The sequence below is a fragment of the Trichoplusia ni genome, chromosome 2 (assembly GCF_003590095.1).
Source record: "Trichoplusia ni isolate ovarian cell line Hi5 chromosome 2, tn1, whole genome shotgun sequence".
In the NCBI taxonomy this organism is placed as follows: domain Eukaryota; kingdom Metazoa; phylum Arthropoda; class Insecta; order Lepidoptera; family Noctuidae; genus Trichoplusia; species Trichoplusia ni.
In genome coordinates, this window is record NC_039479.1 from 8,271,266 (window position 1) to 8,295,062 (window position 23,797).

Here is a 23,797-nt window from a genome sequence, read left to right on the forward strand (position 1 = left end):
CAAAAAGAAATGTGTTTGCATAATAAATACCTACATAGTATACTTACATTCGTTTTTTATTTGTCGTTCAAATTGATCATCCATATTTGTATCTAATTAGCTACATGAGATCTAGTCCGACTCAGCTACGTTTCTTACCTTTATGGAGGGCTGGGTGTTATGGCGCAACTTGGGGGAGAGTTATGTCCAACATGGACCCCAATATGCTGAATTGACTGAGCTATATGACTGCATTTGAGATAATTGTTGTCAGTTTGCTTTGTCAAAAATGTTCAGTAATGTAAATCTGCTGTACCTGTTGTTTTTTTTGTACGTAAACACTGTTTCGACAACTATTTTTGCCAAAGGAAGTTCTGACACTGAATCAATTGTGGGTTATCAATTTGAAGCACCCATTACCTACTTATTTATTATTCAAAGCCAGCATGACAAGAGAGTGGTTCTATTTATCTAGTGACTAGGACTTGCAATGGCGTCACGTCGCCGCGTCGTCGCAACTTCAACTGCATGAGACAAATATTTGTTCACTAGATATTGTTTCCGAGTAAAAAACATAATCATGGAAGTACGATAAGCGGAACTGAAACAAGGAAAAACAAATAAACACAAATGGTCCAACGGAATTTTTAATTCGGGAATATTTTATAAATGTATAGCTAGAGAAATGGCCATGAGAAACGGCGTTACATTTAATCAGGTGGAAAATTTGCCTCAAAACAAGGATAGGCCTTCAGCAAGTTTCATTTAGTTAAATGTTTTATTTTTACAATAGATCAACAAATGTATTGATAGTGTAACCGGTAGGAACTGAACCTGTTAGTGTAACATTATAATAATATCTTCCTTAAAGTTCTACTTCAATGAGTTTTATTTATAGTTCAGCTATGAGGAAGGTAAATACCGATAGGTAATGTGATCTCTAGATCTATCATAGAGTTATTTAATACAATTTAAATTGCGAACGATTCACATTATTTAATAGCGAAAGCATATTTTTAAAAATAGTAGCACCAGTGTGTAGGAGCTGCTCAATCCGTCAGAAGACACGTGATGACTCCCGGCCCGGCTCCCGTAAGTGCGAGCTCCGAGGCTTAAGGATCCAATAGTTTTATACTGCTAATACAGAAAGGGCTAAAATTTAATTAAAATACGTGTTTCTTCGAAGACCGTATGTGCAGGTGAATGAATAAAAATAAAAAAAGCAATTTAACATTTTATTTAATGTTGTCCTCTATTAATTGCCATCAGCTTATTTGAGTATGACAGGTCTCTACCATATTACATATGAAAACGAGATCCACTGATGCAGTGTAGATACTATGCCATTAAACCTCTGTTTCTCTGACATACAAGTTTGAGTTGAACTCCAGTTATTGCTTTGAGGAATGCAATCTCGGTTGATAATTAAAACCACACGATCTGGCAGATTTCATACCAGTCTATTTTAGGTGCGAAGCCTTGCCTATGCTCTGCATTTCAACCGCAAAATTGTTTCACTGAAAGTCCAAGCTCTGCACAATACCTAACCGATGGCTACTGTACCTATCTAGTCACCTATTCAAAGCTTAATTCATACAATGCAAGTTAAGGTGTTCAAATAAGAACAATAAAACTCTAGTGCCCTCTGTAAAATTGGGAAATGACCTTTTATCGTGTAATATTAATAAATCGTTATCGTGGAGTAGATATTTATGGCGGGTTGTAAAAGATGTAATTATGACAACATTAAGAAACCCGATAACACAGACTATCATATCGTACCTGACCATCCTCACGCCTTTCAATTAGCACGTGTATTTTAGTCAAGGCCCTAGACCTAGACCCTTAGATAATTGATAGAACATTTATTTGATTTATGGCTAGATCAGATCCCAAGAATGAGCATCCCTGTTTGCCTAATGCTGTTCTTTAGATAAGATTAGACTATTCTTTATTGACCACCATAAAATAACAGCAATGAGACTTAGTACTCGTAAATACAGTGTTAAAAAATAATGTTTCTTATAACGTTTACATCGATATCCTTCTTTTCTTTTTCCAGGTTAATCCTCTAGATGCCGCCTTTTACGATACTGTGTAATGATAATGTTTTCACATCCAAATATTTTTCTTCTTGTTTTCCAGTTAAGTGCCATTGATGACTCAGCATAGTAACCTGAAGTTAAATTAAGCAGCTACTTTGAATTTGATTAAAACACTGCGAGTTGGAATATAGGGGCTAGGTTAATCGCTTTTCATTATTGTCACTAAATTTTCTTGACGATTTTCATAACTGAAGTTCTAAAAATATTCATGTGTTTATTAACGCCATTGTTTTATGACATAATTAATATCTTCGACTAATAATTCTTGTTACCTGTTATAATTATATTATTTATACAACACACAGCATAAGTCGGTGCGAGCTTTGGTTGCGAACTCAAGACCTTTGCGGCATTCCAACGGTCTTACCACTAAGCTGCCTTAAAGGGAATTTGCCAAATTGAAATCCAGCCATCACTTCAGAATAATTCACAAACAGAAAGAAAAAAGACATTAATCTCCACTTATTTACGAGTTCAACAACCAATCCCATAAGAAAAAATAAATTATTCTAAAACGTCTTCCTTAATACGTTTTACGATCTCGTTGCGAAGATCAACATCGCTTCGGATTCTTTATTCAATGACTGCGGAACCTTTGGCCGTGAACCGCACCCTCTTCTACTTAATTAATGTTTACGTTACATAGTCAAACAAAGTAGCAACGAACTATATAAACCTTAAACTATCAACGCATGTTCGTGTTAGCTTAGTTACAAAATATACCTACAGTATTAATTATAATTTGCTTAGGTACTACAAAGTTCCTCCGCCTCTCGAGATAAGATTCTTGCTGTTGTGGAAGCGAGATAAAACACTGCACGACGTAGTGTGGCGTCTCGTTTCCATTGGCTTTACTACAGCAGCAGCGAGTTAGCGTAATCTCCTTATCTAACACCAGATGTCACCGTTGTCGCTAATGTCAATCCACGATTCCTTAAGTTTTTATTCTGGAAGAGATAAGAAAATGCCTGTCTGTTCAATTGCCACGTTCGATCATTGCAGAAATTTTCTAGGAAATTTGGTAAAACAGATTTATTGCCTGGCCTAGAAAAAGGTACCATCTAACTACATATTAAAGTCTTATATTAAGTCGTAGCAATTGTATAGATTAAATATATTTAAATATTACATATTAACTCACACATGATCATACATACAGTCATGAGAGAGCGAAAAGTTGTCTTTTAACTTTCTTCACTTTAGACAATGTCGAATTCATTTGAATTTAACCTAAATTAAATGTTTCCAACTCTACAAAGATCTAAGCTAAATGTTGAGGTATTGACTCAGCTAATTAGCACTCTTGTTCACTTTAAAATACTCATTATCTTACGAAGAATAAACTGAGAGACTGCTCAATTAATGTAAGCAAAAATTTTGGTTTCGTGAAAGGGCTTTGTAATCAAAGGGGTTATTGAAGAACCATTTTGCAGGTGCCATTGACAAATCACATTTACAGGTTTATGTTTTTTTTATTTAAAAGTAGAAAGTAGGTGATATAGTTATAGGCTACGGGTCTCCACGCGCCAAAATTCAACCAAGCTACCATTCCATTTTCAAATAAAAGAAATAATACACACGTAAGAATTTGGTATATTGTTTTAACGAATTTCGCTTTGTGTGCCTACATAATGAAACTTTTTATTTGTGTACGCTCCGTTTACCTTTTGTTTCTAGTCTGTGATTTAAGGTTTGTTTTATCCTTATCAACTAGCTTCATATAAAATAGGACTTATTTATGACTTCCTGTAGGTAATACATGTTCTAAAAGGCGGCTGAAAGAATCTTATATTGTCACGCGGAGAAATATGAGTCTCATAACGCTGTCAAGCACGTTGTTGGCATTGTACTGTTTTTGTATATATATTTCATACATACCGATACGGAATGTTATTTACTCAGGCAAGTAAGTGCTCACCTACAAGTACGTGTAGGTACCACTCACAAATACTAAACACCAAATGGCGGAAAATCTTGTCTACCGTTATCAAACATGAATACTTATTACATTATCATCACAGTTAGATATTGACATAGTAATACTCACTAACAAATCACTTTAGTATTTTTAAGACTGAAAATTGAATAGTTACACACAATGGAGCGTGTTGGCAAGCAGAATCCATCTTGTACAGCCGACGACATCTGACGTTGAGGCGGGATTTTTAGAAAATGGATTTCAATTCATAGCTTTCATACCATACAGGTCATCAATCAGCGGTTGAAAATGCAGAATTCTTAAAGTTCAAAGAGAATGGCATATGACCGCAAAATGTTTCTGTGGTCGATTGGCAAAAATAAACCTTCAAATACCAAGGACCAAATATTCAGGTGTTTATCTAGACTTTCATATGTCGTAAATGGTTGAACCGCTTTTAATTGAACTAGGCTTAGATCCATCAGCAGTAAACTTGTTATCACACATAGAACCGCTTTCAGACACACCCATAACGGTCAAGCTACCGACAAACCGTCGCGTAAACACCCAGAACCCTTTGAGATGGTGGTATACTAATATTATAAGAGAAATTATGTGAGTTAGTAGCTATGTAGGAAGCTTGACCTGACTTAATTTGTCCCTGGAGAGCAAAGGCCATTTTTGTTTACTTACCAATAAATGTCTTTCTACTTACCTTTTTAATGAAGAATGAATCGGCTAATATATCTATAGCTTTTTCAATACTGATATAGTAATCAAGCAAATTCGCGGAGTATTTCTTACGAAACGTCCTTATCCGAAGCAATCATCCATTAATAAGAACCATCAATACTCGGAACGGGTACTCCAATTTCTTTAGAAAATTGTGATAGATAACCAAAGGTACATAAAACCTTTACAAGATTCAAGTTGGCAGGTGTACTTTAATCTCGTAAAGCTCCTTTTTACAACTTCAGGCCCTTTTGAGTCCGTAGAATGAGCGGTAAACCTTTAAACAAATTCAGATCCTTAAAATCCTTACCGAAGTTTTAATGATGGGATTTAAGTATTGTCTCGACTCTACTCAATATTATTTACGAAGTAGGTAAGTCTGGTCAATATTTGTGTAGAAAGGTAAAATTTCAACTCGTTATCATGACATCCTGTGCTTTATACAACTATTAGGTACCTACTTAACTTTAAAGTTTTAACGGGTAATGCTTGCTGTCGAAGGTACCGATTTGCTTTTTTTGTTTTCAGCTCTGCGCGACTCTGGCTGGCTCTAATCCTTTGGACTCCTACTCGAAAGATGGATGTAAGGAACCCATCCTTCACTCCTCATGAGACCTGATTTGCAGGACGATGCACCGTCTCCTTGACCTGTCAGCTGATCGAGTGATAGGGTGCTCTCCCTGCCACCCGCATGAGACTTTACAGAAGCGGTAGGTTGTCGAAAGAACCTAAGTATATATTCCTCGTATATTCTTTATATCGCTATCATAGATTAAGTAGGTAGATACTAACCATATCTATAAGTAGGTTACTAAAGTTATTGATATGCAATATGAAATGTAATAACATTGCATTTAATTATATCTCATTATAGCGCAATTAATTTACCAATTATTGCCACAGATAATAGCGAATTTGGTAAACCAATATCAACATTCAACCATCAGTTTATCATAATTAATCTATGTTACTGTCTTGTTAATTATTACCTAAGTACACAACACCAATACCTGGGTTATATACATCTCAATCTAGAGAACTCGCACATTTTGAAGAAATATCATTGCAATTGTGAAAAGAGATACCTACTGCTTTTTGCCATCATGCCATGTAGTAGGTACGGTGTCTCACTTCCGCAATTACAAAAATTTAACATTAATTGCTGGCGGTAAGCCTTCCGAACTCAATCGGTCCTTGAGTGCCCACATTACGCTCTTCTGTACTTACACCGATTTCAGTACATAGCATTCTAGTTAGTTATTTAAATCAAAAGTCATATTTTCTGATTTTTTTTTATATATTTCGATTTTTGTTCTAGCTTGTTTAAACATTTATATGGTCCGTAACTTCCTACCGAATTATAGGTAGTTTAGAAAAATGTTGAGAAACCAAAACAAGATATTTAATTTAAAACGAACAATGCGGAAGTTCCCAACAAAGTTTACCTAGGCTTATTAAAGCAAAACAGAAGTACATAAACTCGTTCGAACGGTTTACGTAACCCAGTTTAGTATCCTCCACAAAATAACCGTTCCGCAAACGTATCAGACCGCAATCAAATAACTACCGAACATTGTTTACAAGTAGGTAACCGCTTATCAGACCTCTGTTATCAGTAAGTACATACGAGTATCTAAGTACATTTTTATAAATAAAATGTTGAAGTTAAATTGAATTATATACAGTTGTTCTTTAACGGTAACGGTGTCATTATAGATTACGTCATGGTATAACAATTTCATTATCTTTAAAGTACATAGGAAGTTACCTAATTGACTAGTTACATAATGCAGTTTATTTACAAATATAACGCGCTTCATACAAAGATTTTAATCTTTGTAAAATCGCGGGTAGTTCCTCTATTATCACACTTTCAACACAAACACAAAGAATACTAGCCAGACATTTTGAGAACCCCAGTTTCTGCCATAGGAGAATCGAACCCACAGAATGAAGCGCCCAGTGGTTTAAGAGTAGTGGCCCATATTGCACAACTTAATTACCAGTGCGGCCCATATAGCATTGCTGTGTAGAGCAATAAAGTATTGGAGAAGGATCCCTCATAATTAAAACAGCTGAGTGTTTTCATGTATAAAAAAAGTTTACGTTTCCTTAAAGATTGCTTTGTTAAGGAAAAAGTGTGGTCGTACCCTACCTCATATCTACTGTTTTTTATTAATTGTTTATTGACATTGTGTAAATGGATAAGTAAAAAAAAACAATTTAGTAAGGTATTCTGATAAAGAATTCATTTTAGATCATTTCAGAGAAAAACCGTTATTTATCCCTCTTATTTTTTAACCCGGACGAAATACCCTTATCTTTTATACATAAGTCGAGGGTCTCTGTGACATCATAGCTCCCGAACAGATGAATCGATTTCAATTTATAAAAACTCAAATGACCTATTTTTATTTCACTCACTCATACATACTCGGTAATTAGGTATTTATTTTTAAAGGGAACCTAAGGTTTCTCACATTTTTCTTTTTAATATTATTACGTTATGTTTTTAATACTATTTTAAATAAGGTTCTTTACTAAAATGATTCAAAATCAGTTATAGATTTAGCTTTCCAACATTTTATGACATTATTTTATAGGAAATACTTTATTATGTGCGTATATTATCGTATTTAATGTATCATATCGCGCTACGTACATACATATTTAAATATCTAATTTTGCCTACAGATCGGGTTGTATACAAGGATAAACTTTTTAGAGAATTTTTAAGGATGTTTATTCTTTTTATGACAAATTAACAAGAAAACGTATAATGTGTAGACAAATAAAACACAAACAGTAAATAATAAATATTCGTACAATAGATTGCTCTTTATTGTCCACTTTCTTTTAGACACAGCTTCATTTTCGTATAACAGATTGCCTTTTGGAAATAAAACAAGTTAAATCTATGATCTTAAAAAAATGCAACTACAATAGAAAATGCACTACGTAGGTAACTTAACACTTAAAAGATCATCCATAATACGATTGGGTTTCTACTATAAAACATATTCGCTTTTCTATAAATGTTAAGATTTCAAATAAAACAGAGATTATGTATTTTTATAGGACTACTACATTATTCTGGTACAAAAAGACTATTTATTACCCCAAAAATAGGGGTTATTCCTTCTGAACCTTACATGTCGTACGTAATGGATACGCAGTAGGGTAAATAAAAACACCAGCATAGATTAATGTGCGGTTATAATATTATAAAATACTTTCAGCCTATGGAAACATAATCCTATGGTTTCTATTCGATATTTACATAGAAATATGAAAGGCGGGAGGACATTACAAGTCTATAAACAAGAGCCGGCAATATCCCGAGCTCGCCGACTCTCGGTTTACACCGATTACTTATTATGCTTGTTATCGTGAATACAGTCAGTAAAGGCTCGCGTGCTCAGATGAAGATTCGTGCCAACCAGGTCCCGAGCTGGTGCATGAATGTTAACATTATACTCTTTAGAGTTCACAGACAGTCCTAACCTCAAATTTAGTGATTAATATCACAATTAAAAGTTCCGGTCACTCGTAAAATTAATATAAGCGCACCGCTCAGCGGCACTGCTTCCTCTAATCGTCGAGTCGCGGCTCGGGGAAGCCGCGCGCAGACTGCGGGTCCGGCGGCGCGAGCGGCGCCAGCGGGGCCAGCGGGGCCAGTGGGGCCAGCGGGGCCAGCGGGGCCAGCGGCGCGGGGGACGCGGGCGACGCCGCCGGGGACGCGGCCGGCGAGGCCGAGCCGCGCGGCGACGGCAGCGTGGCGTACACCGTGGGCCGCGGCGGCTGGTAGGACGGCGCGTACGAGTCGCTGCGCGGGTTGTAGAAGGGCGAGTCGTCGGCGCAGCAGTCCAGGTTGGGCGAGTAGGGCGTGGCGGCGCCGCAGGAGGGCGCGTCGTCGCTGGGCCGGTAGGCGGGCGCGGCGGGCGCGTACACGGTGCGGCGCGGCGGCGAGGCCTCGGGCCGGTGGTGGGACGACGGCGCGTACGCGTCCGACCAGCGCGCCTTGCTGGGCGTGAAGTCCCCCTTCACGTACAGCTGTATGGGCCGTCGGAAGCCCTTGCTCGCGTGTTGCGGCACGCCTAGGATGCAACACTTGCTGAATCCCACTTCGGGTGACAATAAGTACTCACGGAATTTATTCGGGAACAGTTCAATCGAGTTGAAGTTTTCATATATTGTAGGCTGAAACAAACAATACAATATTTATTATAGGTACACCTACACATACTTAAGACATTTAAAATAAAGATGTTAAGGGGACCAGTTCCCATGAAATCTAGAACAAAACAAGAGGTAATGCGTATTTGGTGTTCATAGTGTATCATTCATTTGTATAATTACTATACTCCAATTGTTTATAGATTTTTAACTATTTTTCAATAGAGAACCTAAATATTGTGTCTTTTTTAGGATTGTAATCCCTTTTAGTAGCCAATCAAATCAAGTAATTTTAATATGGCTCAAGTAATTTTAATTGGCATAATACAATTTAACTGTCATGATGACACGTAATATTGTATACTTTTAAAATAATTGCAAAAAGCAAATTGTCTTATCTAGCTTTCTAATCCCCTATCACCAAAATATGTCAATAATTACCGTTAAACGCTTCTTTTTCTTATAGCTAGCCCAGTTCTGAGCTTCTAGCACCAGTTTCCCGCCGGGACGCAGGTCGGCAAACATTCGCCGGAAGGCACGCTTGAGGCCCGCGTCGCCCCAGTTCAAATGCATCCACTTCGTGGTGGAGAGGCACAGGATCAGGTCGAACTGGGGACTCTCCGCTCCGCTGCCGACAGCCACTTCTTCACGAGGCACGTAATTGCCCTGAAAAAGTGAATTTAATGTTATAAAACTGGATGCCGGGAAAAAAGTAACTCAATAAAAGTTTTTATGATACATGCTTGACTAAGGTATTATAGGTAAGGTTTTGATCATTATATGTTACAAACTACTAAATGAAGTTATGTAATTTATTTATAGTAACTAGTAATCAACGATTTTATGAAGCGAATAAAACCAGTAGTAAGCGTTTCGTATGCGCACGCTTTAATTTTCAGGAGGCGCATTTAAGCCATATGGTAGTCACATGTGCAAACTTTTGCATTTGCTTATGAAAATAATCAGTTATGTTTCTTATAAGTCTGTTAGTCATTTAGTGTCAGTTATTTAGAATACTCGAACTCTTTCACCGTATTGTGAAACCACGATTTCATAACCTGACTAACTATGGAGCAATACGAATACATAACACCATAAAGTGAAACATACCTGTCTAAAAGTAACATTGTATGGGAAGGCAGGTGGTACAACTTCTGCAGTAGAATCCCCTAGAGGTCCATACAACATGGACATCGACATTGGGAAGAAGCACTGGCCCTGTTCCTGCTTATGCACCGCCTTCCTGTTCTTTCGAGGCCTCCGCAGCTTCCTACCCGTGAGCGGCAGAGCTTTCTTCAAGTCCTCACTCTTATCCAACTTCTGATCAACATTGCAGTCATCACATTTATCCTCCTTACACTTATCGCAGTCTCCTTTCTTATCGTCGTCTAAATCTGCCTTTTTGTCATCATCCCTCTTTGGTTCAGCAGGAACTGGGATAAACGATCGCAGATTTTTTCTAGCACGACCTGCAAGGATGAATAACTTGTTTTAATGTCATGCAAGTACAGGTATAATCATAATGGAGTAAGCAGAGATCTTGCATTAAAAAAAAGTTTTTTATTCAAGTTGTTGTAGTCTTAACTTTACTTAATGTTCTTTTTGAAACGAAATCATATGAGGACATATTGTCTGCTTATTAAAGACGAAGATTCATGTTGAAGTATCTTAATATGTTATATCTATCAACTTGTGATTTTGGTTATTGGTTTGCATATTTGTATCTTTAGTTTTGGCTCTCAGATTAATTAATGCATAAATAATCAAGATCAAGATAAATAATCAAGAGCATATAAAAAAAAAATATTATAATTTTAATTCTCAGGCAAAAAATGAAAGCTGCAAACAAATACGATATGAGTGAAAATGCTGTTTAGCAATATTTTACAGCACAGCAACTTCAATAACTGAATCACTTTCTTCAAATATTTTTTATATTCAATATTGGATGTCTGCCAAAAATATAAAGTCTATGCTATCATCGTGTAAGTCAGTGACCTACATTTCAATGTTAGGATATTTTTCAATTTATAACAAGCCTAACTTACAAACCTATTAACCAAATTTTAGAAAAACTTTAATATTTATATTAAAATTTTATGTTGATACACACCTATCAGCACAGGGTCAATATCCATTCCAACAACTGAACGAGCTCCAAGTGTGCGCGCCACTGCTACAGAAATATGGCCAACATTGCAGCCGATGTCCAAAACATCTTTGTTCTGGAACAGATGCCTGTGCATTTCAAAGACTTGAAGCCGGATGTCCATCATTGCATTTAAGTTCCGGTACCCATAATACCTGAAACATTTTAATACCAATGGTCAGTAAAACTAATTTACATAAAGATGTTGAGTAAGTCTCCTTGAAATTTTACTTTTTATTTGCATTAATAATACCCATTCATACTGTACACAATAATAATGCAAGACACAAAGGATTTACTTAGAGGTCAACAATTGTCATGCAAATACTAGCCAGCTGGCAAAATAAGAGAATTAAAATTTACATAAAAACTGTTAAGTTGCCTTTCATCTTCTTACTACCCTAAAAATAAGTTAAAAATACTAAATTATTATTGTATTTATTTACCTGTCATAATTGCCATACTGGTATCTTGAGTTTTTAAGATGAAATGTTGGCAACTTTTGATCTTCATCAGTCTTACTCTTGAGTTTTGTGCGATGGGGTGAGGCTGGGCGCTCAGGTGGCGCCGCGCGCTGTTGCGGTCTTGCTCGCATCCAAGCACCAGGCTGAGGCACTACAGGGCTCACTATTTTGTCCAGTGAATCCATCCTACGTAACTTTTTAGGGTCCTTTCCTTTTAAGGAAGCATTATCACTATCACTACAAGACCTCTTGCGTGATTTACATGTGGAAGTTGATGGCTCAGGTGGTGGTGGCTCTTTTATGCCTTCAACAACATCATCAGGAACTTCCTCTGATGTTGGAGAAGTGTTATCTGTTGTGCGCCGCCTTAGTCTAGCCTTCTTGCGAGGCTTCCTCTGCTGCATTTCCAGTCTCTTTTCATATTCTGCATTATCTAAGGGCTCCATTAAGTTCAAAGGATCCCTTATGTTTGGAGGGATGATAACATCAATTTTGGCCTTATGACGGGGAGGTGTAGGCAAAGGTGAAGATTCTGGAGTAACTGCATTCATAGCTCTATTAATGTCTTCATCTTGTAGACTATTTAAATTCAGTGGATCAGAAATATTACCACCTAACAAAAATTTGGTAGGAGGGATGAAAACTTCTTTGCGAGGTCTCTTGTGAGGCAAAAAGAATTTGGAAATTGAAGGAAAACTTTGTGCTCTTTTCCTTCCTTGCTTAAATTTTGTGCCAATGTAGTTAACGCGACGCACAATACTTCTCTCAGGATTATCTTTGGCTGGCGTATGGCCCTTTTTTCCATGGCGGAATTTCTTTTTGGTCTTTTTCGAATTACCCACACTTGACGCATCTCCATCTTTGGATGCGTTTGCATCATGGAGTGGATTCGACTCACTAATATTTAAGGATGATTCTGTCGACTCACAAACTTCGCTTTCAGAAACATCACCAGCTGTTTCATTATCAGCATTATCAACCACGTTGCTTTCACAAGCAATCACATTTTCTTCCGGGCTACCCATTACGTTTATTAATCACAACTAAAACTACATTATAAAGTACTTATTCATTTGAAAAGTCAAATTTACCGCCACTTCACTTCTTGCAAAATCTACAAGGACATCCGTCAATGGTGATAAACAGTTTAACAATGCGGTTTGTTTTTATTCTTACTTCCCACTGAAACCTATATCTTTATGATATAATTAACCAAAAAACTATTCCATGAAAATATTTCACTTTACACTTATACACAATAAGAAAACTATTCACTTTTTAAAACTGTACACAGCACTTCGTGCAATACTTGGATAGGATAGCAAATGGCAATTTGGTTTCATTTGTTTTCGTTCTCATACACCATTTTATCACAGTAAAAAGTAGGACTAAAAGATCTTATTGGTGGTTATTTCACTCGCTGTCAAATATTAACCAATAAGAACCCGGAACTAAGCGTTTAAGTTACCGCTTTCATCAAGAACCAACATTTGTTGCTAGGGGTAAAAAAAATCAACCAAAAAAAAAAACTGTCATTATTACATTCTCGTATTGTTCACCTATTCTAGTTTCATGTGGCCTTGTGAGGTTATTTTAGAATGATAAATCTTTTATGTTTCATTTATTTTTAATACGGCTAGTTACTAAATACTTGTTTTTCATAGATGTATTTTAACTACGTGTAGTTGAAAACTTCATAAATCTGAAGCTGCAGTGCAGTCAGTGTAAAAAATCAATACATTACATTTACTAGGCTTAGTTTTTGGTGTTTTTATTAATTTAGTCAAAAACAACACACATGCATGGAGCGTAATGTAAACACTATTTATGATAAATCAAAATTTTTATTATTAGAAAATAACTAGAAGATGGAACTCAAAAGGCTATGGGCTCGATTTTTTGTGTTTTATTTCATCTGTACAACATCGTTGACAGTAAGGCGTCATGAAATGATCGAATTTTGAATGTTTGAAAAATCCGTTATAATGTTTCGTTTCCTTCGTGTTGACAAGCTTTCGATCGAATTTATGTAGTCGTTTCATTTATGAGTACATTGATGAATATTTGAAGAATTTTAGGTAATTCATCTTTAAATTGGTCTTTTATAATTGTATAAGTGAAGTGATACTGTGAATGGTGTGTTTTATAATTTGTGTTTCGTCGGTACCAAGCGTTGTCGTCAGTATTTCAAATTTGTAACTATTTATTAAATTTAACGATAATTTTATTTTCAGGTACGGCTGACTGGTTTCATTCGCTTGTGTTTCCTTTGTGTTGTGATGAATAAGGTATGAAGCATATTAATGCGCAACGTTCTATACGACTTTCCTGATTAAAGAGTTGAACTTTCGAAAAAAGTTTTGAGACACAGCATTAAAGTTACGCAAAGAGTTACCATACCCATAATATTAACAAATTTTAATGTATTGTTTTCCAGATGTCGCGGATACCCAAAATGCCGCCTGTAACTGCCACTAAAGAAAACAAACCCAGTTTGCTGAATCGTCGTCCTATTTCAAGAACTTTGGCTAATGGTTTAAGTGATGCTGACAAAAAAGATTTATTAATAAACCATACTAAACCTGTGTATAGGGGACCTACAACTTCCACCACAGTTCCAGCTCAACGTCTGAAGAGGTCAGCTACTGCCCCATCATCAGTCAATGTGCCACCTCCGAAAGTAAACAAAATTGAGAAGAAAGTTACAGTTGCTCCGAAGATTGCTCCTTATGACTATAAGGCGAGATTCAATGACTTGTTGGGTAAACATAAGAATATGAAAAGTGAGTTTGACGATTTAAAAGAAAAACATATTGAGGTATCTGACAGTTATGAAAAGACCAAAGACTCAGTACAGAGTTGTATTAATGAGAGAGACAGATTGAAAGAAAATTTGTTAAAATCATTAAATGAATTGAGAGAGAAATCTTCAGAATACGACAAAATGAAAGTGGACCTGGATATTCAAAAGCTTGAGAACGAGAATCTTCAACGTAAAACTGTATTACTGGATGAAATAACAACCAGTCTCAAACAAAAAACAGCTGAGTTGGATAAAATTCAAGCTGAATTTACTGAACTGACCAGACAACACAAAAGTCTTAAAGAAGAAACGGAGGCTCTTAGAGTGTTAACAGATCATCTTAAAAAGATTTCTATTGAGTATGACAAATTACAACTTGACTATAAAGAAGCTAAAGAGACAATTGCCAAGTACAAGTCTGAATCAGATATATTGCAGAATATTTTAGCTGCAATGCATAAAGAGCAGAGAGATTTGAGAAATACTATACAGGACTTGAAAGGAAACATTCGTGTTTACTGCAGAATACGGCCACCACTGGAATCTGAACAAAGCAAACCAAAGTTCAATCTTAATGTGCTTGATTCTTGCTCTATAGAAGTTGAAAAAGTTGAACTATTAAATTCAGCTAGAAAAGGGAAATCACAACATGCCTTTACCTTTGATGGTATATTCACACCACATGCATCTCAGGAAGATGTGTTTGCTGAAGTATCCACTATGGTCCAGTCTGCACTGGATGGCTATAATGTGTGTATTTTTGCATATGGACAAACAGGTTCTGGTAAAACGTACACTATGGAAGGTGGCTGTGGGACTGAGCAGTATGGTATCATACCAAGAGCATTTAACATGATTTTCACATGTATGGAAGACTTAAAGCGCATGGGTTGGGAATTATCTATAAAAGCCTCATTTTTGGAGATTTATAATGAAGTCATTTATGACTTATTAAACTCTTGCAAAGATCAAGAGAGCCATGAAATCAAAATGGTTAACTCTAAAGGCACAGATGTGTATGTGTCTAATTTAAAAGAAGAGGAAGTTCAGAACTCACATGATTTTATCAGGCTGATGATTTTTGCCCAACGCAACAGACAAACAGCTGCTACCCTTAACAATGAACGCAGTTCCCGGTCTCATTCAGTTGCTCAGATTAAAATATCTGCTATACATGAAAAACGTAAAGAGAAATACACAAGCAACTTGAATTTGGTAGATCTAGCTGGCTCAGAAAGTGGTAAAACCACACAGAGAATGGATGAAACAAAGCATATTAACAGGTCTCTGTCGGAATTATCTAAAGTAATCTTATCGCTGCAAACAAATCAGTCACACATACCCTACAGAAACTCCAAGTTGACCCACTTACTGATGCCCAGCCTGGGAGGTAACTCAAAAACTTTGATGTTGGTTAACGTCAATCAATTTGATGAATGCTTTAGTGAGACTCTGAACTCCCTGCGGTTTGCAACACAAGTTAACAATTGCAGAGTGGTAAAGGCTAAGAAGAATATTACAATGTTTGACTCATAATATTAATTATTAATTGTTGTTTATGTATTGACATGATAATGTTATGTAGCAGTTATGATTGAAAAGTAAAATCTTTTCGATTTTTTATTAAGACATTAATTAGGTCTATATTTTATTGCAGTTTAAATAAACTTAACATAATTAATAAGAAACCCTTATTATGAAAGCAGGCTTAGAACTCTTGGGTTTATAATATTTAAGGGCTTATTTGCTTTACAATGACTTAAATCTGATCCCTAAGACTAAAGTTCTTTCTCAGATCTTTTAATTACATCTGAATATTTCATATGTTTATTGGCAATATTATGCCGTTATATTTTCATTGTTTTCAATTTAATGCCTAATTCTTATAGTTATATGCTTTAGAGGTGAATATATACACCAATTTAATCATTAGATTATACTTACAAATTTGCGATTCTTTAATTTTCAATAGTTGTGTTACAATTATGTTATTAATAATTTTCACGTGTATGTAATTGTATTGTTTATTAAATATAAAGTACCTAATAATTAAAAACTGTTTTCCTATATCTATACTTACTACTGCTTTCTTATATCTTTACTTATTTCTATACCTGTTAATTAAGATATGCTGACTGATCGAGGTTTAATAAATCGATGGATCTAAGTTAAAGTAAGGTTTCTATTTCTGCGCAGCCGCACTTGAGCTGTTGATTATCTAAATATATAGATGGCGCTAGTAGTCTCACATACGACGCGACGCAACTAAAGTATATTCTATGCGCAGTATTGCTCTCTCCTAATTGGGGAATATTGCATTATTTAAAGAAGCCAACTGTTTTGAGCAATTTTTATAAATTACAGTAGCTTTTTAGTTTCTATTTTAGTCTTGTTCTAACTCGGTGTATGTTTGCTATAAGCCTTTTAACTATCAAGTTTTTTAATCGTTTACCATAGTAGCTGCTGAACTTACCCAGAATACTGCTACTGCTATCATCGTGCTGTTGGTTTTTCAGGGAGCTTTCGGCTTCCCGGTGTCTAGACCTTCACAAAAATACTTACCATACTTGGGTAATACTTGCTTTGTAAATGTAGCGTTGTAGTTATGGTCGAAAAGGTCCGTTGTAAGGCTGCGTTTCCGACAGAGATGTACGGGTATGTGTAGTGAGGGATGTGTTTGTAAACAACAAATTAATTTAGCTTTATTAATCTCGCCCCGAACAGCACAGCCTTGGGGCACCTGAATGGGCTTAACAGTCGGGTGGCCTATCTCAGTAAATAACTTGAAGTAGATGTAGTTAATAGGCGATTCAAATTTTATTTAGGAAGCAACTTGATCCACCTGAACTGAAGCTTATTGAAAGTTTAACGTTAACGTTAGATGGCGTACGTAGGTCGTGTTGATTCAAACAAAAGTCAACGTTTGCTACTTATTTTTTTTTAAAGGCAGGCACAGACACTAATACTTTGAGGATTTATGATATATTTCCACCTCCTCTACTGTCCGTATTTCCGTAGGGTGTGTCAAGAGGTAGAGAGAGTAAGGTACAGCCCACAATGGTACTTTTTGTGTTTAATATTTCCATTCTTTAGATACTTTATGAAAAGTTAACAACTTCTCAGTAATTGTTATGTTTAATAGATTTAGAAGTCTTGCGATAGGATAATTATTTTAACAACAAATAGGTTACCTTGTTATCTATCTAAATTAGAGACAAGTGAAAACAACAAATTAAAAAATCATGACGAGTTTATTTAAATAATTAAGGACTAGATCGAAACATTAAGCGATACATCGCATTTCTCTTTCATATGCAAAAATATTCATAGTTTTTATGATACATCTCTCCGTGCGTCAGGTCGGGCGCAAGTGGAGCAGTACTTGGGCGCAAGGCCAGGCTAACGGTGACAACGACCGAGGGGCGAGTCCAGGGTCTCTCGCCAGTTCATGTTCAACGTGACACGTCCGGTTCCGTCGAAGCTTCGTCGCCTGGCGTTGGAAGTTTTGCCGTTTCTATAGTATGTATAAGTCTATCCAAGCCGTAGAGAAAACCTTCCTCATGGTTGCCCTGTTGCCACTCAGAGCGGTGGTCCACGTTGAGACCTTCTGGTACACTTCTAGTTTTTGCGAAATCGATAAGCCAAGCACCGACACGCTCATCATCATAAATTATGAAAATACTGCTGCCGACGATTTCATGAGTTTTGAAGAAATCTGAACGTTCAAACAGGTCTCTAATTTCACGAAGACGAGTGATGATAGCACGACGTGCTCTCTCATTCTTTCCTAGGAACCTTGCCACGGTAGTAGCGATTTGTTGTGGCTCACGAACTTTTTGAAGATCAGTAAGAGGTGATTCTCCGGGGACTTTCACTGCCTCGATGCGGAAGCCTTGTTCAGCGGAAGAGGACCGTTGTTCACGGAATTGCATGTAACGCAGTTTGGTGACTGCACGAGCAGCGTGCTCGGCCTCGGTGGGGGCTTTAGGGTCCAAACGCACCATCTTCTCGTAGAGGTCTGGCCGAGCGCGGGCGTTGCTGACTTCGTCTTCCAGGAAGGTGCGAGTGCCCATCTTCACGTCCATGACGTGAGGATCCCGGAAGCCGTGTAGCAGGTCTTGCAGTTCAATAAATCTTTCACCACCGTATTCCAACTCGCGGTAGTATCTTGGAATAGCGGAGCGCATGTGCGGGCAGGCGGCGAGCGCCTCGTAGGCGTCGCGCTCGGGGTTGTGGGCCGGGTGGTCGCCAGCAGCGCGGCGCTTCCACACCGTGCCGGGGCCAGCGGGGGCCAGCGAGCCAGGGTGCCCAGCCAGCTGGAACCATTCTGATGAGCGCGATTTTAGCAGCGCATCAGATGCAGGGGCAGATAATTCCAATGCATTCTACAACAATAGAAACAACTGTTAATACCATCTCAATAAAAACGATGTGCTAAGTTTTCTTTTCAAGATTACAATTCATGTTTTTCTTAACAAGTAAAAACTAAATTCTTCCTTGTTATAAATTAAGTATTTCTAATCTTAAATTATTTTCAAAAAATTATAAAATTATTATGAAGGAATCAGTAATAAGCTGTTGATTAAAATGTTTAAGAGTTTATTTTTTTATGAGATAAAATTTTAAGCAATACTTACAATAGCTAGGAACTTGAGAAGCTCGGAGGGTTGTGAAGCGGGCGCAGTGGGCGCTGGCGTGGAGGTGGCTTCAACGGGGGAGGCGTTACGCCCCCAACGTTTGAAAAGCGCACCTTCATCTTTGTTACGCCAGCGTTTCTCCTCTTTACCAGGTACTGCGACCTGAGGACAACAAAAACACACGTTTAAACACCAGTTCACACTCCATGGAACACTGAAGACATATTCACTTTCACATAAAATTTTCGAGCACTGAGCACATATCGATGACGTACCGCTAAAATCTTATTGGCAGCGTAGAGTAGCCCGCCAGGGCCGAGGCGACTCAGCACGGACTGGCGGGAGACACTGTTCATCTTGCTGGTGACGGTCATGGCGTACGAGTGTGTGCGTGGAATGAGCAAACACGAGTGAGCGATAACAATTGGAACGCGGGAAGCGAGCGAATGTACGTGGAGTAGCGACTGCTGCTAGCCAGCGTGTGATGTAAGTGGGAGGGACGGCGGCGGTTTTATAGAGGCCTCGGCTTTCTTGTGACGTCGGCGCGCTAGCCGCTCTGTGCCCCGCGCACACGCCACGCCGCCCCTGAGTTTTCCTAGCGCGGCCTACGTTTTTCACAAAAACTTAGCTGCATTGATTTATGGGACTGCGAGATAGACGCACGCGTGTATCTTCCGCTCTCCTTTTATAGTTGTTTTCTCGTGGAACTGTTTATAAGTTATGGATCTCTTAAGAAAATACTTTCATATCGAGATCAAATGTCAGTAAATCATTCGAATATTTTCTTGTGCGTGTTCAGGAAATTTGAGTGCATGCAGACAGCTTACTTAGTTTCTCACGGTGATAAAATATGAATTGAGTCGTGAATTATGAAATAGCAAATTATAAAATTTTTGTTTGCCATCTTTTGCTAAGTTTTTTTATCGAAGAAAATTAAATTGAATGAAAAGTTCATGGTGAAAATGGATTTAGAAAAATAAAATTTCTTTAATCCTGCTATCTCAGAACAGTTGAGGACTAGTATGAGTACTGAAACCGTCATAACAATTTTTAAATCGATATGAGCGTGTTGGAATATATCAAATCAAATCAATGATCCTTCCCACTAAATGGTTTACGAGTCTTTTCCTTTCTTAAGTACCTACTTTTACAGGAATAACTATTAGGTCTTTACCTAACGACACTGAACACACGGCTCTCCTATGAAATATAAAAAAATAGTTTATGAAGTCACGACTTTCATTGGGCACGTCACAGAAATCATTATTCGATACAAATACTTTTCCAATACCGCTAATACGTAATACTGTGGTAATTCTTCTCTTAAGGCTTATAAAACACAGTAAATATCAACAATGAAACAATTAACTTACGTTTCAGAATACTGTAACGGTAAAACGGGGTGAATAGAGAATAGTGTTTTTAGGGGGTTACATGAATATTTTCTTACATAAAAATGCTTAGACACAGTTACTTTATGGAATACTTGTGAGTTTGCGTATAATCTTTATGCTTTTTCTAGTTAAACGTCCAAATTTTGATAAAATCTCTGTTTCTATCCACCCCAAAAAACCCTTTGTTCACCCCGTTTTACGGTAGGTATACTTTTTACAGTATTGATACAGTTCTTGTTACAACAAATATGTACCTGCAAAGGCATGGATACCAACATGCTTAAACTCTTTTCGTAAGGTTTTCCTTCCCGCAGGCAAGAAAGATGTTTATCTTGTATTTGTGTACTATTTTTACATAACTTAATAATATCTTACGTAGCTGCTACGACCGCAGATCGGCGCGGGCGCATCTAAGCGTCGCCTTTAAAACAATCGATATTCTACACCATTATTATGAAGATATTATTTCATTTTTATTATTTCTCAGAGCATATACTAATGTTAAAAACAAAACTTATGTTTAATAAGGAAAAACAAGATATATGTATTTTTGTTTGTTAACGCCATCTAAATATGTATGCAATGATAATATGGCTATATTGTGTTTCCTTTGTTTAAAATTTATGAATGGTTGAAATAAAGTCCAGTTTAAAGGCATTCGTTTAATTTGTAAGAGGTCGAAAAAACTATAGATACAATTTTTTAAGCTACAAAAGCAGGCTTTTTAAGACCCCTCTGCTGAGCAGGTCCCTCTCCCTTCCAAACCTCCAAAACAAAAAACTTAGTAACATAAAATATTGTACTCATGTGAGCTCGACACAGTGCGTAAGATTCATAAATCTTTTTAAGTAAACATTAACAAATTAGAAACATTTGTTCAGCGAATGTTTACAATAAAATTTAGCCTCCAACATAAATTTATCAGTGCCTTATCGTTGCCGACGTATTTCCGCCAATTACTATTACGTACAACCGAAATCTTAGATTTTCGTCATGAAACGTAAGCCTGTATGACGTAGTTAGGTATGTGCTAGCGTTTCATGTGTGACGCAGGGGGAAGAGGAGCGCGTGTGTGCAAAACAAGTGACGATCGTGGTTCAGTGGGGCACCCGCCCGGAACGAACCACCTACCTAACTGGAATAGTGACGTAGGAACTCATTCACACTAATTACGCACATTATATTAATGACATAATCTTCTTCAACTATTTTGGTACTTAGTCATTTAATTGCGTAACTAGTTTAATAATGGTTCAATTTCTTGTCCGTTTACGCAAAGCTAATTCAAAAAAATATAATACTCCGGTATAATTTAATGAGTGCACCATGTAGATTTCTAACTAAAATAACTTGAACTCAGGTGAAATGAGGTTCGTCTGAGACGGCTTTAGACAGCAAATTTTAATTAAAAACTCAAACTTTTATATGGATTATAAACAGTAGCTTTAAGCACAACGTACCAAATTACAATGTTTGCCTAAATGGAAGTCTTAGTAAGGTAACAGACTTACATAAAAAACAAAATGACGCACGACTTAAGCTGCAAAAACTTGATACTTGATACCAATGGCATTGAGTCGTTCAGTAATAAGAGATTATTCTTTTTGTTACGTAATTACGTATAAACAGTAAGTACATGTAGGTAGATCAATGACCTTAAACGTACCTATGCAACGTTGCTGCACTTGGGAAAGTTAAATAGAAAAGATGAGATATTATTATCTGTTTTGGACTTTGGCATTAAATGAAACATTGGATTATGATGTAAACAATCACGGATTTAAGTCAGTACATAGGTCATAACCTCGTCTGCTGAATGTGTGTAAATAAAATTAATTATTTCTTAGTAAAATATGTCTATAAAAATTGGGAGTTATCTGTATTGTTGTTACATAATGTAAAGTGTACACAATACTGAAAATTTCAATTGATTTTTAGTAGCTCTTTATCACAATAGTGTGTAGCAGAGACCCTTTTTAATTTTTGTATAATATATATTTGATTACTGTACAGTAATCTGTACTATATAATGTACTGTAATGTACTGTAAATTTAATATGTATAATACTGTACAGTGAATAGCTTAATATCAACGAATCGGCTGAGAAATTTTATGCGGAACTCTCGATTTTGATCGCTAACAGGTATAATAGTTATCTGAGAATCAGCAGGCCTTACTTTTTCTGCTACGTCTCTTAGCTATCACCGTCGAAAGTTCCATAAAGAAAATTCCTGGTCATCTCGTTAAAATAAAAGTAGCCAAGGAAAATTAACTTAATATACCTAACGTAACTAATTATAAAAGTGGACCAGGGATCCCCGACTAATATGCATATATCTACAATACCTCGAGAAGAAACAACAATGCGAAGTAAGTACAACAATCCTTTGGAAAATTTTGAATCGTAAAAATGGTAAACATATTGTTAATGTAGAGCACATTACCTTACGCTTAATCTATTCACAAATAATATTTAACAAAGGCAAACGGAGATTACAATCTTATAATCCTGAGGCATTGCTTAACCGTGGAGAAACTTTACTTGTTTTATGTTTAAGTACCTATAGCCATGTGGAGCCACTTTCTCTTCTTGTAGACGCTCAGGCGTTTCGTTTTGTGATAAATTAAACCTCATTTAATCCACGAGACAAGAAGACTTATTTTCTATCTAACCATTTTTTCAATTTATCACGCAAACACGACACATTGATACTGGTTCCGTATTTAGAGCGCAGTATAATGAAAATTTAAATAAAAGCGTTAAGTAAATGTCAATAGAAAAAAAGCGTTTTTTAGTACGACGTCATTTATATGCGCAGGTTTTCTAGACGTAATAACAAACGTATTTTTACGGAATACTTAATGATTTGAGGAGTATTTTTGCACGTTTGAATTAATTGCGATAGGTTACAAACTGCGTACGTTGCTATAAGTGAAAACAATCTTTAGAGGCCCATTCAAGAACAACAATCGGATGGAGATTTAGAATATTCTCTATACAAATTATACTGTTTCGAAAGAAAACAATATTTTTTATAGCTTTCGTGCTTTTGACTCTGCTCGTACAAGCACACTTTCGCTTTAGGCATACTTTTAATAGTAGTATATATAGTAGTTATAGTTTAGTGAGGTAGATGAAGTTGATGTCGTGCAAGTTCAGCGGTTTGCTGGGATCAATACTTGTTACGATTATATTCCCTGGGTTGAACTGAAAGTCAAAACTGTTTTACTTATGCAAACAATACGTCTACGGCGCCTAGTATGGAAATATTTCGTCTGTCTGTCATAAAAAACCAATGGAACATAACTAATATATTTATTCTGATTGAGAGATACTTTTAATATTTTAATTCGATATAGAAACGTCTATTTTAAATGAAAACTTCTTTCCGAATACAATTTTATAAAAAAAGTACCTAACTTTAAAAAAATCCAGCCA

General features: G+C 36.6%; 3 protein-coding genes across 3 annotated transcripts; 1 reads left to right on the top strand and 2 right to left on the bottom strand.

Annotated features, from left to right (window-relative positions):
• Positions 1-8,325: 8,325 nt before the first annotated feature.
• On the bottom strand, positions 8,326-12,925 carry LOC113501483 (probable RNA methyltransferase bin3). Its single transcript, XM_026882653.1, has 5 exons — positions 11,506-12,925; positions 11,024-11,214; positions 10,021-10,379; positions 9,352-9,576; positions 8,326-8,934 (listed from the first exon to the last, which is right to left on the bottom strand). Exons 1-5 carry the CDS (start codon positions 12,546-12,548, stop codon positions 8,326-8,328), a joined length of 2,427 nt encoding a protein of 808 aa, XP_026738454.1. The 5' UTR covers positions 12,549-12,925.
• A 535-nt stretch (positions 12,926-13,460) lies between these two features.
• Positions 13,461-16,337, top strand: LOC113506225 (protein claret segregational-like). The gene is made up of 3 exons (XM_026889069.1): positions 13,461-13,601; positions 13,758-13,811; positions 13,961-16,337. Exons 2-3 carry the CDS (start codon positions 13,803-13,805, stop codon positions 15,860-15,862), a joined length of 1,911 nt encoding a protein of 636 aa, XP_026744870.1. The 5' UTR covers positions 13,461-13,601; positions 13,758-13,802; the 3' UTR covers positions 15,863-16,337.
• A 1,221-nt stretch (positions 16,338-17,558) lies between these two features.
• On the bottom strand, positions 17,559-19,589 carry LOC113506234 (inositol-trisphosphate 3-kinase homolog). The gene is made up of 3 exons (XM_026889081.1): positions 19,239-19,589; positions 18,964-19,125; positions 17,559-18,711 (listed from the first exon to the last, which is right to left on the bottom strand). The coding sequence occupies exons 1-3, from the start codon at positions 19,335-19,337 to the stop codon at positions 17,779-17,781; spliced, it is 1,194 nt and encodes a 397-aa protein (XP_026744882.1). The 5' UTR covers positions 19,338-19,589; the 3' UTR covers positions 17,559-17,778.
• Between the last annotated feature and the right edge of the window lie 4,208 nt (positions 19,590-23,797).

Coding starts and splice junctions, on each gene's coding strand:
- LOC113501483 (XM_026882653.1), bottom strand. CDS start 12,548: ATGGGTAGCCCGGAAGAAAATGTGATTGCTTGTGAAAGCAACGTGGTT. Junction 11,215..11,505: donor CAGTATGGCAATTATGACAG/GTAAATAAATAC, acceptor AAAATGTTTCAG/GTATTATGGGTACCGGAACT. Junction 8,935..9,351: donor AGAAAAAGAAGCGTTTAACG/GTAATTATTGAC, acceptor TGTTTGTTTCAG/CCTACAATATATGAAAACTT.
- LOC113506234 (XM_026889081.1), bottom strand. CDS start 19,337: ATGACCGTCACCAGCAAGATGAACAGTGTCTCCCGCCAGTCCGTGCTG. Junction 19,126..19,238: donor CTGCCAATAAGATTTTAGCG/GTACGTCATCGA, acceptor TGTTGTCCTCAG/GTCGCAGTACCTGGTAAAGA. Junction 18,712..18,963: donor TTCTCAAGTTCCTAGCTATT/GTAAGTATTGCT, acceptor CTATTGTTGTAG/AATGCATTGGAATTATCTGC.